At 40.2% G+C, this 15,168-nt stretch overlaps 1 protein-coding gene across 1 annotated transcript; it reads right to left on the minus strand.

The window, feature by feature from the left end:
* Positions 1–8,882: 8,882 nt before the first annotated feature.
* On the minus strand, positions 8,883–14,940 carry LOC114661930 (tripartite motif-containing protein 16-like). Its single transcript, XM_028815179.2, has 4 exons — positions 14,789–14,940; positions 14,419–14,686; positions 14,267–14,338; positions 8,883–12,038 (listed from the first exon to the last, which is right to left on the minus strand). The coding sequence occupies exons 2-4, from the start codon at positions 14,483–14,485 to the stop codon at positions 11,515–11,517; spliced, it is 663 nt and encodes a 220-aa protein (XP_028671012.2). The 5' UTR covers positions 14,486–14,686; positions 14,789–14,940; the 3' UTR covers positions 8,883–11,514.
* Between the last annotated feature and the right edge of the window lie 228 nt (positions 14,941–15,168).

The following is a 15,168-nucleotide window of genomic DNA, read 5'->3' on the forward strand; positions in this document are numbered from 1 at the left end:
CGCTATATAAACCAAGGATTCATCATCGTAGCGCGCCCTGACCAGGGATTGTTCCTGTTTTGTGCTCCATGTTTGCTCGCATAGGCGCCAGACCCCTTACAAACCCTGCTATGGGCTTAAAAATGGTGTGGCATGGTATTTTATCATCTTACCATCTTTTCGCGTTCGCATCATTCAATGCTCAAAACGTAGATTTACATAATAATGGACCATACGCTATGAGAATCTGTGGTCCCACAACAATTAAAGCTAGGACAAAATTAAATTCGAAGAAACCACAATTCGGTCAGGTGTATATTTATGATCACGGAGAAGCGATGCAACATAGAATTGAAAGAGTATGTAACAATTCCAATGAATATAACAATCTCTTTAAATTGTATATCTGATTAACCAAACCCAGGGGTGGGTGAACAAAGTGAGCAGGCGGCAGAGCCCCCTAGTTTGTATAAAGGATAAACCAAAGAAGAGATAGGCAGCACTCTTGCAGAGTACCCACAGATGTACCGAGGCTATCAGAGAAACAGCCATTGACTCTCACTCTTCACGTTCGGTTTGTTAAAAAGTCCTCAATCCACCCCACCAAGTTAGGGTCCAAACAGAAGTGATCGATCAGATTGTCAACTAAAGTATGGGGCTGGATTATGTTAAAAGTTGACATAAAGTCTATCAACAGCAATTATGCATGGTTTTTTGATCCTTCCAAGTGCTCATACAGTAAATTCAAAGTGTTGCTGTGGCGTCCTCCACACCCCTCTCTTCTCTGTGTGCACATTGGTGAGGGTCCAGAAGTGCCACAGTTTTGTTAAGCATTTGCTTCTTAATTAATACCTCAAGCGTTTCATGATAAGAGAAGTTAATGCCACTGGTCTAAAGCCACTTAATGCTTTGGGGTGTCCGGTTTTTGCCAATGGGATAATAGCTGCCTGTTTCCATAGAGTGGGCACTTGCTGTAAATCCAATGACATTTCAAATATGGAGTGGAGTATCGGAGAGAGCTCCTCTGCACAGTAATGAAGCAGATGGCCATTTATTCTGTCTGGAGCTGAACTTTTTTTTTAAATATTTGTTTAAGGACCTTTTCTGACATCATTCTGTATCTTAATGTGGACAAGATGAAGGAGATGATTGATGACTTCAGGAATCCCCATGCTGTCTCTACCCCACTGCATATCCAGGGCCCCATGATGGAAATGAACAAAGCACCAAATTCCTTGGTGTGCACCTGGCAGCTCACCTCTCCTGGACTACTAACACCATCTCCGTAGTCAAGAAGGTGCAGCGGCATCTCCTCTTCATTTGGAGACTAAGGAATGTCAGCCTATCTCCCCCTAGTCTCACCACACTGTAGAGGGTGTGGCGTATGGCTGGGGCCCTTGCCCAGGTAGGACGCCTCTTCCTGGGAGGGAGTGTATGCAGAGCATTACCTTCCCCGGAGCACTAAGTGGCAGCCCCTTGGACTTCTACAGATCTCCATGGGAACAGGAGTTGGATGCAGCCCCTTTGGGATCTGTGGGCACCACCACGGGGTGCCTGGAGAGCTGCTGAGCCCTTATTTGCAGCACTTCCGCCACACCCAGAAGTGCTGGCGGAAATCTGTCAATGAGCACCTGGAGCACTTCAGCAGACGCCACTCGAGGAGCCAGAGTCGGGAGGAGGTAGATGAAGCTTGCCAGGAGGAGTGGAGGAGAAAAGAGAGGGGACGAAGAGATTTGTGTTGTGCTGTGCTTGTGGGAAACGGGGGAAGGTGTTTCCCATGAGGGAAGAAAAGAAGAATAAAAAGCGTGTGCTTATACTTGTGCCTCTGCTTGTGTCTGTCTCTGCTTTGGTCAGTTGTGTGCCCGCCTGGTAGTCCACAAAGTGTACCATTTTGAGTGTTCTGAACAGCTGGACCACCATCTAGTTGGGGAACTGCCCCATCTCTGACCATGAGGTCCTACAACGGGATAGCACACATGGCAGAAAAGATCACTGGAATCTCTCTACTCTCCACTAAAGACGTCTCTCTCAAGTGTCGTATCCACAAAGCTCACAGCAATGTTGAGGACCACTCCCAACCTTCTCATGGTTTCTTTGACCCATTTCTATCAGGCAGAAGGTTCTTTAGCATCCGAACCAGTGCTGCCAGTTTCAGCACCAGCTTCTACCATGTGGCTGTCTGGAGTCTGAATTCTGTGCTGCCCCCCTGCCCTCAGATCTGCTCCTAGTAGTATATTCATATTGTCTTAATTATTGGTTGTTATCATTAAATTATTAATTACTATCTACTTCACTTTATTACTATCTGTTAATTTACCTAATATAGTTTAGTAGAGTATCGTATTGTTTCATTTTTTATTTGTCTTATACTTGTCCTGTACTTGTTATGTTATATATGTAATTTTATGGGTATGTCAGACCGCGGTCCTGTGCCACTGTATGCTGCAGTGCAGTGTTTGGGTGGCATGAAATTAAAGCCACTTGATTTATAAAATATATAAAGTATGTCACTACCAACATTAAAGGAGTGCAGTCCCGTACGGAAAAAAAGTGTCTGCTCTGCTCTTTCTTCTACAGTTCCTCTGTGCTATGAAACCAGTCCAGGCTGTCATTGATGTGGACCCCCAAGTACTTGTAGTACTACATCATCATTATTTATATACTTTGTTAATCCCCCAGGGGAATTATCTTTTTGCATGACCTTTTTTGGGGGTCAGTGCGCAGGATCAGCCATTGTTCAGGTTAAGGGCCTTGCTCAAGGATCCCTTCCGGCAGTAACGGGATTTGAACCGACAACCATCCAGATATCTTCACATCCACTCCCTGAATGGTGACCAGACGTAGAGACTGTTTGGTGCGTCGGTTTCTTGGTTTTCCTGATGTTGACTTGCAGGCAATTCTCAAAGTTCTCCACTTGACTCCGCTCCTCTGTCTCATCCGCCTTGTCGGTGCTCCCCATTAATGCAGGATCAGAACCATCTCTGCAGGTGTTCCTCCCACATCCTAAACACATGCATTTGTGTTTTGTGCAAAGAGACTGCACCCTGCACCCCTGGCTTGTGTTTCCTGATGCCCTACCCCAAAGGAAAAGGAAATTAAACTAAACAAGTCTGAGTAGTTGGGTCTTTACTTGAATCATTCAATAATTCCAGCTTTCAGCAAATGAAGGAATCCCATGGCGGGCAGTGATAGGCCTGGCTCTTTGGTTTTCACAGTAGTCATTCTTGCCCAGTCAGATACATAGAGGGTCTTGCACCTAGCACAAAACTTACAGGTGCACACTGCCAACTAAACTAATATGAATCTATCTGTCATTCACCTGGCAGCAACCTGGCAGTCTACTGTATAGAAAATCCACCAGCCAATCACGTTCAGTATACGTTGTTTTTTTCTCAAACTGATTGGCTAATACAAAAGGTTTCTAGCTGAGCATCTGTGATGTTGGAGGGCCATTAAAACACATGGATGGGATTGTTATTTGGTTTACGTCAGGAAGAACGTTCTGGAGTGTACATTGAAGTTTGAAGAAACAAACTGTTTTCTTTCATTGTCAACACAACAGTCAGCATCAGTTTCTTGTAATCGCTCCTTGGTGCTTTCTCTTGAGGGCCTGTTCTGTTTGATCAGTTCACTTAGTAATAGCATCATTTTATTAAGAGGCCAATCGAAATAAAAACAGTGAGTCTACACACCATCCAAAGTGGCAGCCACTTAACAGCACAGTGTGCAGCATAGCAAGCCCTGAAATGCCAGTCAGCACAAAGCCTCAAGTATCAGGCCATCCCAATATGGAGAAAAATCCCAGGCTTCCTCAGAAAGATCCCACCACTCTTGATCACAGGTCAAGGTGGTCTGCTCTCACCCTCTTTACAGGCCTAGTTGGCGATTTCAGCACTATCAAACAATAATAAAAGTCACCATGGTCACTATAATGAGCGCCAAAGGACAGCATTCAGAATTTAAAGTAGTCCATTCGGTGGGGGTCTATTTGATAAAGAAATCCCCCCAATGATGAGGTAAAGTCTGTTCAGTTTGCTTGGCTAATGTCCTCACTGCCTTTGCCAGAGCATCTTCAAACTGCTGTGAGTGTATTAGTTTTTTCTGCTGGAAATATATTTATTCATCATTTTTATATGTGTTCTGTTTCAGTTTTGGAAATTCTTTTCAATATTTTAATTGCCAACCTACGCCAGGCGTTCAAGTCTCCTGTGCCCAAATTGTCAGTGCAGGAGACAATGCAGTCCAGGGGCCTTGTGAGTGTCTGTTCTGTCATAAGGTGTCACAGATAGATAGATAGATAGATAGATAGATAGATAGATAGATAGATAGATAGAAAAGGCGCTACTAGTATATAATAGATAGCATTTTATGTGTCCCAAGTGCAAATGTAGCTTTACAGATGCTCAAGATACTGTAAATATATAAAGGACCCCCAGCAGCGTTTCCTGACACACTGCGTATTGTCTTTTTATTTTCTTATAATGCACAGTGTTGTCGTTCACTACATATTGTGCAGAGCGGATACAGTATTGTATATGACAAATCGATTTGATTTAATTTGGTGGATGTTGAAAGAAAGTGCAGAAACGCCTGACGCCACTAGATGGCACTCTTGGTACGCAGCCCGGGGATTTACAGGCTGTGCAGCCATCAAAAACGTCGAAGTGGTTCCTGGAGAGCGTAACAATTACGCCAAAACCATAAAACCACACAATTACAATATTTATTTTAAAATAATTAAACTACAAAAATAATTAGAATAAATATAAGTAGCAAGCAAGCAGGTGATGGACAACAGTAATGTAATTAGTAATTAAACGATAATAAAAAAACAAAGTTTGAAAAAACAAATACAAATTTCATGTAAATGAACAGGGAACTCCTCCTTCAACAAACTAAAGGAGAAAGAAAACAATGATGAAAATAATAACTTGAACAAGGAGACAATAAAATCTGGAATCAAACTATTAAAAAGAACTAAGAAGATCAAATAAACAAAGAAACTGTTAATAGAGAAAACCCCAAACAAAATCCTAAATACAACAACTCCAAGACAGGAACATGAGTATGAATAATCATATAACCATGGAATCTGAACTGTTCATCTTTGAAAATTGACCCAGAATTCCAAAATTAAAGAGCCACTGATACAAGAACCATTTAAGCAAGGTAAAGTGACAAAAGCAGAAGGTCCAAACTAAACGAGGTGTACTTTCTATTAAAATAAGAATGGATTTAATCAGAAAGCAGGACGATGAATACCACATTGATGAGGTATGGCCGGGCCAGATCTTAAATCTTCCTCATATGATTATTCGACTACTTGCACCTGAGGGAAGCCCTACTCCTTTAGACTCCAAACTGGATCAGGACAAATTAAGAGAAACTGAGAAGAGAACATTGACACAAGGTAAACAGGGAAACCATTTTTGGACAAGACACCTATTCCTTCCATCCATGTATTAATTTTCAGAACTGTTATGGGCTTCCTGAGGATGCCAAGATGTTGTGACAGCACTGGCCACAAGGCAAGAATCATCAGTGAGTGAAGCATTTAGGAGCTTCTCTGGTCAAAGAGAAACTTTCTCGAACCTGCCATCTATTCTGAGCCTGTTTAAATCAATTCAGGAGAGCAAGAGGTTATCCTTGCAGCTTCAGGCACAAGACTGAAGGGCCTTCACTTCATCACACTAACCTGTCCAATATCAGCTGCCTCTGAGAAATCCCACACAGAAACAGAGAGATGATGAAACCACACACTGGCGGTCACCAGATTGCAGCTCCAGCCCAGTCTCTGGTGTGCAAACCACTGCTCCATTATTCAAATATTTTAAATAATTATACCAATTAAGAAAGTATATATTATACTAATGGTGTAGAACAAAGTGGACAATGTGCCATCTTGCTAGGCTTGCAGTTGCACACAAGGCCTTCTCATGACTTTTAACCAGAACTCTTGCTTACTCTGAAGGACATCTCATGCCTTTCTAAACAGGTGTGGATCTATGTCCAGAAGTGGGCACTGGTCCCGCCAGCACAGGCTTCATTTTCCCTTAAGACTAGTTGCATGAATGTCTTTACTATCTTTGGACCTGATCAGTTTTTCTCTCTATGGAGCTTTTGGAGCTGAATACCCCTGCTCTAAGATCCCCTCTTTTCAAGCCAAGCTTTGTGCCATTGATTATGCCAGTTTACCATAACTACCATTGCTTTAAAAAGAGAATTTCAACACATACAGCCAGAAACATTCCATGTTTTTTCCTATAAAGTTGCAGAGAAACACAGCAAGGAGCCTAAATACCCAAAAAACAGCTCCAGAAGACAACACCCAGTGTTATAGCAATGAAGCAGAAATACTTTGTTACTGTACTTTAGTATTTTTGGTGAATTTTTTTTTACTTTAATGGAGTACAAAATGTTCTGTCTACTTTCACTGTTCCTTCACTACATTTTCAAGCACAAATGGCTCCTTTTACTCTAACATATTTAACAAGACATACAGTATTTGTTACTGCAATATTAAGCCAGAAAACTAAAGGACTACACAAACACACGCAATGCTTCATTCAGTCCATTATACTAAAATACCGATTTCTCTTGCTTTAGGAAGCACCGCTTTATGAAAGTCCATGTTTAGAAAGAGTCAAATGTATGCTGCAGACACTTCTAACACCTGCTACTCTACCCAGTCATTCCTAGTACACCGCGCTGCAGCCTGCACAGCTAAACGCTGCTGACACGCGATCTCCAGCCTTAGTTATTTCCACTGCCGATGCTTCTGTTTTTAGTTGCTGTCCTGGCAGCAGCCTGCTGAACATATCAGGGCTTATCCACAGAAAGGTCAAAAAAAGCCCAAGAAAACCTGAAAAGTTGCTCCATTATTTATGAAACTCAAAGTGATAAAGTCTAGGTAAACCCTGAAAGGGTTTGTTTTGATGACTAACTAGGGGGCTATGCCCCCTGCTCGCTTTGCTCGCCCACTCCCTCTCCCCCGGGGCGCGCTACACACCAGCCACTTCGTGCCTCTGCCGCTTGCGTTGTGAAGAAGGGGGCTGAACGCACTCTAAGGAGATGTGGTTGCTCCTCCGAAACTCCTTCTTAAACGGTAATACAATGGGAAACAAATACAGTTTTGTTTTACCTCCTCTTTGCTCGATCAGCTTCTGGCTTACTGCTGCTGCTGACGTACTGCGTGATCTGCTTGTCGCGCTGCGTGTCGATCATTTAAAAGCCTGCACAGCAGCTGTTCTTTTGTCTCACTGCCTTGTCTCGCGGGATGTTAAAGTGTCTCCGAGAAAATCACGTCTCGTCTCCTACCAAGCCTTCCAAGATTTTTTTTTTTTATAATAGAGAGATGTTATTATTAAACTAATTCTGTCGATTTTCATTTACTTTGGTGTTATCTGAATAAAATTTGGGAAGGCTTAAAAGTGTTTTCAATTGAAGTGAAATGTAATTGCAGTATAAAAATTCCTGTATGCTTTTCCTATTAGCACCCTGCCCAGAGTCTCCTCACCCTGAATGTCACTGTTAAGTTGCAGTATATTGTCTCATACTTTAGTGATTATAATACGACTCGCATGCAAAGAGAAGGTAGCCTGAATTACTTTACAATTGTTGGAACTTTTTTGACTATGTATAAAACATGGAGCCTTCATACATTTACTGGTACTTTTGATTCTTAAGAGCACTTAACACTCAGATACTTTAAAACTTCTTCTCTAGTAGTTTCTTGTGGGCAACTTTTACTTGAGTCACTTTTTTGGAAAACTTTTACTGAAGTATCGCTATTAGACAGACCACACCACATCACCGACATGAAGAAAGGACCACAAAGACAACGGGTGCATCACATCACTCAGACGTCGAGCCCCAACACACAAATCCACACAGCTTTGGGCAATGTCTCAAGGCTTAGGATCGTAAAACTGCTTCACCTGCGTCAGGATAAATTAGAACTCCAAATAGTTGGTTAACATCGAGATGAAAACCTGCTTTCTCATGTCTGATATTTTATTGTGCAACATGCTCACAACTAAGTGTGTCATGCAAACTTCTAACAGGAGACAAAAGAGCTTTGAGTCACAGTGGAAGGGTTTAACCTTCTCTCACCAACAGCTGTGCATCAGTACAACAATAAGCTGAATGTGAAATCCCACTAAAATTCAAAAAGTAAACCACTAGATACAAAATTTCGCAAAATCAAGAAACTCCAGAAAACTTCTACATGAACTACGAACGGCTCCTACTGTGTCATATGCTGTTTTCTCCATCATGGGACCAGTCTTCTTTATTGACATATATAAGCAATTATCATTTTTCCATAATTCTTCTGTATATCAATAAATTGTATTTCTCTATTTCTTTTAAAAAGCATGCTTCACTTACCTTAGTCTACTCAAAGCCTTATGGCCCAGAGCCCCCCTTCTACAGAGAAAGGTAAGGAAAATAAATGTGGACTTATTACATCAATCAATCTATTCATCATCCCTCTATTAGCATTCCAGATTTTAGAGCTTCACAACTTATTTTATAAATAATATAATACATTACCTTTAGCGGTGTCTTTGACTACTGAAGATGACGATGAAAAATTTGTTAACAACTTATTATTATTACTGTTTTTCTCTTAGTTATTGTAAATAACAGCAAGAAGCAGACACAAACTTCCTGAGTATAAAGAATAAATTTGCAGCAAATGATTTCAAATAAGAATGTGTGTCAGTGTATTATTATGTGAATTTCCCCATCTATCTATCTATCTATCTATCTATCTATCTATCTATCTATCTATCTATCTATCTATCTATCTATCTATCTATCTATCTATCTATCTATCTATCTATCTATCTATCTATCTATCTATCTATCTATCTATCTATCTATCTATCTATCTATCTATCTATCTATCTATCTATCTATCTATCTCAGGAGGAAAGATCCATCCATTCATCTTCCAAACCTGCTTATTTAGAGTAGCATTGTAGAGAAGCTTAAACCCATGATGGCGAGCTTCAGGCGCAAGGCAGGAACATCACCTGGGCAGGGTGGCCATCCATCCCAGGGTGAACACAAACACACGGGCCAGACTCCACCTAGCCTGCATGTCTTTAGATTGTGAGCAGAAACCCACGTGTACATGGGAGAACATGGGACTGCTAAACTGCTAAAAAAACTCTTATTTTAACATGGCTTTCTCATAGCTTCATTTAAGTATAACCCTGATATTCTGTATATGTATTTAATTATCATTTTTTTCATGGGTCCAAAATCAGTACTAACCCCTGCTATCTCTGCTGTTCTCTTTCTGGTTTTCTGTGGTGGCGATCTGCATTTCTGCCACCTGATCAAAGCACCGAGCAGTCCCTACATTGATGGACTGAAGGCCAGAGGTCCATATGATCATCATTATCTAATTCTTCCACGTGAAGCCTGTAAACCATGAGGACTGATTGAGATCATTTATGTTAGGTAGAATGCCCAGTGGGGGCTGGCCGGGTGGTCTCGTGGCCTTGGAACCCCTGCAGATTTAGTTTATTTTTTCTCCAGCCCTCTGGAGTTTTTTTTTGTTTTGTTTTTCCTGTCCTCCCTGGCCATCGGACCTTACTTTATTCTTTGTTAATTAGTTTTGCCTAATTTTATTTTTATATTTTCCCTTTTTCTTTCCTCATCTTTTAAAGCACTTTGAGCTACATCAGTTGTATAAAAACGCACTATAGAAATAAATGGTGTTGTTGATGTTGTGAGTGTGAGGCAGCTGCACTACCACTGAGCTACTGTGCCACCCAAGTAAAAGGTATTTCTACATGAAATACAGTGATTAAGTAATTAATTGGCATCTCTTATTGTCTCTTCATTCTGCCTTTAAAATATCTGTAACTAGACAAAGAGTAAATATGATTGTTTTATATTTTATATTTTGTAAATGTGCAATTAGGACATACGTAAAAGTTTGTGAACCATCAGAATTACCCGGACTGCTGCAGAACTTACTAAATAAAATGTGGTCTGATCTTCAGATAATTCATAATAATAGACAAACATAAATTTAAATTAAAAGTATACTAATAACAGAGCTTTTTCTTGTCCATCCTAAACACATTTGTTTAAACATTCACAGACTTGAGCCTCTAGGCCTGTGAGTTCTCCAAAAGCTCATTGGAGTCTTGTGTTCCAATCAACGAGGTGAGATTGGATGTATGGCTGGGAGGTGACCTGCTGTATAAAAGAGGCACACAACCAACTGGTTACTAAAAGTGTCTGAACTTCTCAAGTCAGATTTGTTGTTGGCGACCATCAGATATGAGAAAACTTTAGAAGAATTATAGAGATGCATAAAGCTGGAAAATAAGAGTATTTCAAAAGGTCTGGATGTTCATCAATCTCTACTGTCTACAAATGTTGCAAATTTAGTCTTGTTGCTACTCTTCCCAAATGTTAGCATCCTGCAAAGATCAAGACTAGAGCACATATGCAATGCTGAAGAAGGTCAAAAGTACCCTAAATTAACAGAAAAGGATCATCAGGAATCTCCTGACCTTGCCAGAGTCTCTTTTGATGTCTCAGGTAGAAAAAAAATCAAAAAATAAGAATGGTGTTCATAAAGGTAAATCACTGTTCTCCAAAAGAGAAATATCGCTGCACATCTCAAATGTGTTGAGTTGAACTCTTCCAGAACAACACCATGTTTAGATGAATAAAAGCACAGCACACCAGCACCAAAACCTCATGGTTGAGGGAGCATCATGGTTTGGGGCAGACTTCCTGTCCTGCCTGGACACCTTGCTATCATTTTTAAATGGTATCTAGAAAATTCTGTAGAAGAATGTAGTGGTCTGTCACATGAAACTTAATAGTAGAAGACAACATCCTGAAATGCAGAAGTAAATCAACAACAGAAGAACTTAGCCAGAAGAAAATGCCTATCAGGTCAGAGTCCAAGACCTCACCCCAAAGGAGATATTGTGGAGTGACCAGAAGAATCATGAAAGTTTGAAACAATTCCTCCTGACTGTTGCACAAGACTAGTCAGTAGCTACAGAAAGGGTTTGGTGGAAATTCTAAATAGGATTCACAGAATTGCTCCAGTCTGTGACTGTTTAAGCAATCTGTTGAGTACTGCAGCGATGAAGTTCAGCCGTCTGTGTGTTGTTTGTTTAAAGAGATTATGTTTGTCTGCTATTGTCACGTACTTGAAGATCAGACCGCATTTCTATGACTAATTAAGGTAAAAATTCAGGTAACTGTAAAAGACTCACAAAAGTTTCTTGCAACTGCAAACTGAATCTGTTTGATTGTTATTGAGCTAGAAAGTATGAAATACAAATATGTTTAAATGCTTGAAAATATAGACACACATTTTACAGTCAGTTTACTGCTCCCTCTAATGATGTAGTAAATGACAGAAAACCAAATTCAAATAACTTTGATTCAGAATTTAACATGATTAGAATCACACTTGTTGGATTCTTCAAAAGTATCACTGAAGAGACAGGAATAGGACGGCACAAGAGACTACTCAAGACTGTAATTCTGCTAGCATAAAATTACACTGGATGTATATGATCTAAGCCTAAACCCAGCATAAAGTGGTTCTGTAAAAGTGGTCTCAAACCTGTGCAGAAGGGTCATGGTGTTGGCAATGGCATAAAATGACAGAGTGCCAGCAGGATAGTCCAGATAAACTGCTATTATTTCACAGGAAGGAACTGATATTTTGGTCTCGTTTTTGTTGTGAAGGACAGATGATTCTAAAATCCGTTCGTATTGCAAACTCCAAGACTTCTTATTGTACCCAAAGCGACAGTCATGAGTCCAGCCTTTTCTGCCGATTGTTTTATATGCAACTGCAAACTCTAGATTGTGACAGGACTTTTCCACCTCCCAGTAATAGCGACCACCATACAAAGCCTCTTTGCATAGAATTTGTTCATAACACTCAAATCTGTCGGGATGGTCTGGGTATTGTTGTGAAAGGTTGTGTGTCACCTTCTTCAGGTCTCGAGATACTTGGAGATCCTGATATGCTGTTGTGAGGTCTAGAGTCAACTGACAGGAAACTGATTGAAGAAAAGAGAAGAGAAAATCCATTATTGTCACCTATACCACCTAAACTGAAAAATATGTCTCCTACTGCCTATATTTATATCATTAATAAGCAATAAAAAATGTTAAACTGGATGTGAAAAGTAAAGAATGTAAGAAACTGTTATTAGATTGCAGTTATCATAATACATACATACTGTGCATGTCCCTGTGACACTGCGGGTCGGCCCCACGCTACCAGTTGGATCCTGGGAGCCTCTTGAACCCGCTACCACTGATAACATACCAGAGGGACGAGCCAGCGGATGAGGACACTCACACAAACATAGCAAGGGGTAGGTGTGAAAGAGCTCCAGTGCTTTTATTTAAAACAAGTCAAAACAATCAGTGTTCCAAAGTGCGGTGCAAAAATTCAATAAATAAAAAATCCATAAAACAAAGTGATGGTGGAGGTTAAAATCAAACAAAACATAATTTCTTTTAAAAATTGAGGCTAAAAGCACAGGCAGAAAATTGTCTTTTAAAATCTGGTCCCCAGTGTGTCTCTTTGATACTGACAAGGCCCAGTGCCGGATGAACAGAGGAGACGCCCTGCAGACAGACACAGCTGACCTTCCACAGGTCCAGGTCCCTGCCCTTCCCTGGCTACAACAGGGCTACCCAATCCAAACACAAGGCTCGGGTCCCCAAAGGCCATGGCACTCACTATTGGCCTTCCTCCTTTATCCTATGCTGCTTAACTAGGTATGTATGCGAGGAGCTGCTACCTCTGCAGCATCATTGAGGTGCCTGACTGATCCGCCGGCCTCCGCATTCGTATGTTGTGTGGTCAGCCAGTTCCCCCAGTTAACTGCGGAGTGAAACGCACACCCACACCCACACCTGATTGAAGCCTGCACATTCAGGACATGATTATTTATTTAACATTGACCACCCTTTTCTGGTCCGTGGACCTGCTATACCACAGTCCCTTTTGCATTTGAAATCCATGACATGCCACCTGCCTGACATGTCAGAATAGAAAAATAGTTAAAAATTAATATCTTTTTAAAAAAAATTAAGTTTTTTTCTACCCCTTTTAATTAGTTAACAAAACCTTTATATTTTGTAAAGTTCAGCAGATCTGCAGCAATATATTTTAAGATCTTGTAAGCAACAGTATTAGAGTAAAAAAATGGAATACATTATTAGGAAAAAAATCCCAAAACATTACAAATATAATACTTTCAGTGTTGTCTTTTCTGCTGTCGCTTTATCCATTTATTTTCTAATCCTCTTATCCAGTTCACAGTTGTAGGGAGCCTGTGCCTATTCAGGCAAAATTAGGCACAAGATAAGAAGTAAACCCCAACCAGACGCTTGAAAACAATTAGTTAGCTGTATGAATTTAATTTTAGAATTTATATTATCATTTGTTTTGTTGTTTTTTCTGCTTTTAGATACCAATCTTCCTTGATTTAAGATCATTATGCTGTCTTACTTATGAACGATTCAGGGAAACATGTGTGCCACACGGAGCTGCATCACCGGCTGATATTTTTCCTCTTAAAGAATTTACTGAGGACTGATCTGTTTTAGACTTTAGAATGGCAGACACCATCCAGGTGATTCAGGCCCACTAAATCAGATACACACTCAAGGCTAATTTAGAGATGTCATTTAATCTAAAAATATTCACATCTGGGATTTGACAGGAAAGTTGTGTCAATAGGATAATCCCTTTTTCTATTAATTACTCAGAACCGTGCTAATATAATCAAGTATTATATACTTATATTGTCCCATTTCTGGGGTTCACCAAACATACACATTTGGTGCCAATAAAATGTACATCCATTGAAAGTTTATTTTTTCATTTTTACAGAATAGGAAATACATCAAAAACTTAAAAGTGATCAATGCCTAAAATTAAAAAGTATAAATCTCAAAAGTATACTTCTAGCTGTAACTTTATTTCTAAGAACAAAAAAAAAACTCCTTCACAATTTTGTTTTTCAAACTTGTGTAGAATTATCAAAAAATATATAACCTATGCAGCATATATAAAAACAATAAGTGGAACCTCTTTTTACATTCCAGGAAAGAAAGACGCAATGGCTGTGATGAAGAACAGCAGGAAATAGACACTTGGATGGAAAAGGAAACAGAATTATTTTTTAAGTGGGATGAAAAAGAGCAGTTAGGAGTCAGCATAACAAAAAGACAAAAATTCAACTAAATCTAAAAAATCAAAGTGTCTTACGTTCTAGAAAGTCCTGCCTTGTTTTGGGTTCTGGAAATGATAGCATTGGACATGGAGCTGGAACTCTGATTGCTGGGTAAGAGAAGAAAATATGACAATGACAAATGATGTATACTTGCTGAATTTTATGAGTACATAAGTGAAATACTCACCATTGTTAACCATGTCCTGATATCTTGTCTCTCTGATTGCCTGGTGTACACTGGAAGTATCTGACATGAAGTTTGTCTCAGAGGTCTGTGCACTCTGTATGCTGTTGGGTGAAACTGCATTTTCAAGATATCCTGTCTCTTTGATGGCCCGTAAACACTGAAGTACACTGGAAGGATCTGGTATGAAGTTTGCAGCAGAGGTCTATGCACTCTGTATGCTGTTGGGTGAAGCTCCATGTCCAAGAGGCAAAGGAAGAGCCATGAAATTCTGTATCATGAGAGCAACAGGACAGTCATGTTAGAACTACATTTAAAAAGAATTTAAATTTGCTTCAAATTGATTGCTTTACTTATGAGTACATTGCGTCACCTGCACAAAGACATAGTGGCCTCTGGTCTTGGAGTAATCTATCAGCTCAAAGCCTGTCTTCTTCAGGTTCTCAGTCTCCATCTCTAGCATCACGATAAGCATGTGTGCCCTATTCCGTTCTTGGTCTGCTTGCTGTTCGGTGAGTGCATTCTCTCTGTTGAAGGTTTCCTGAATGAGAAAGAGATACAGCCAATATGTTTTATTTTTATGGAGTATATTTTATCATCAGACTCCTGGGACTCCTAGGCCTCCCTCAGGAGGAATAGACATAAGACAGACGTTTGTGGCGGTCACAGGGATGCTAAGATTCGCACTGTCCAAAGACAGTGATTTGTTTATTTTATTGTGGGGACCCCAGGAACACATCCAGCTTTGACTCA

Source organism: Erpetoichthys calabaricus, chromosome 12 (genome assembly GCF_900747795.2).
Source record: "Erpetoichthys calabaricus chromosome 12, fErpCal1.3, whole genome shotgun sequence".
NCBI lineage: Eukaryota > Metazoa > Chordata > Cladistia > Polypteriformes > Polypteridae > Erpetoichthys > Erpetoichthys calabaricus.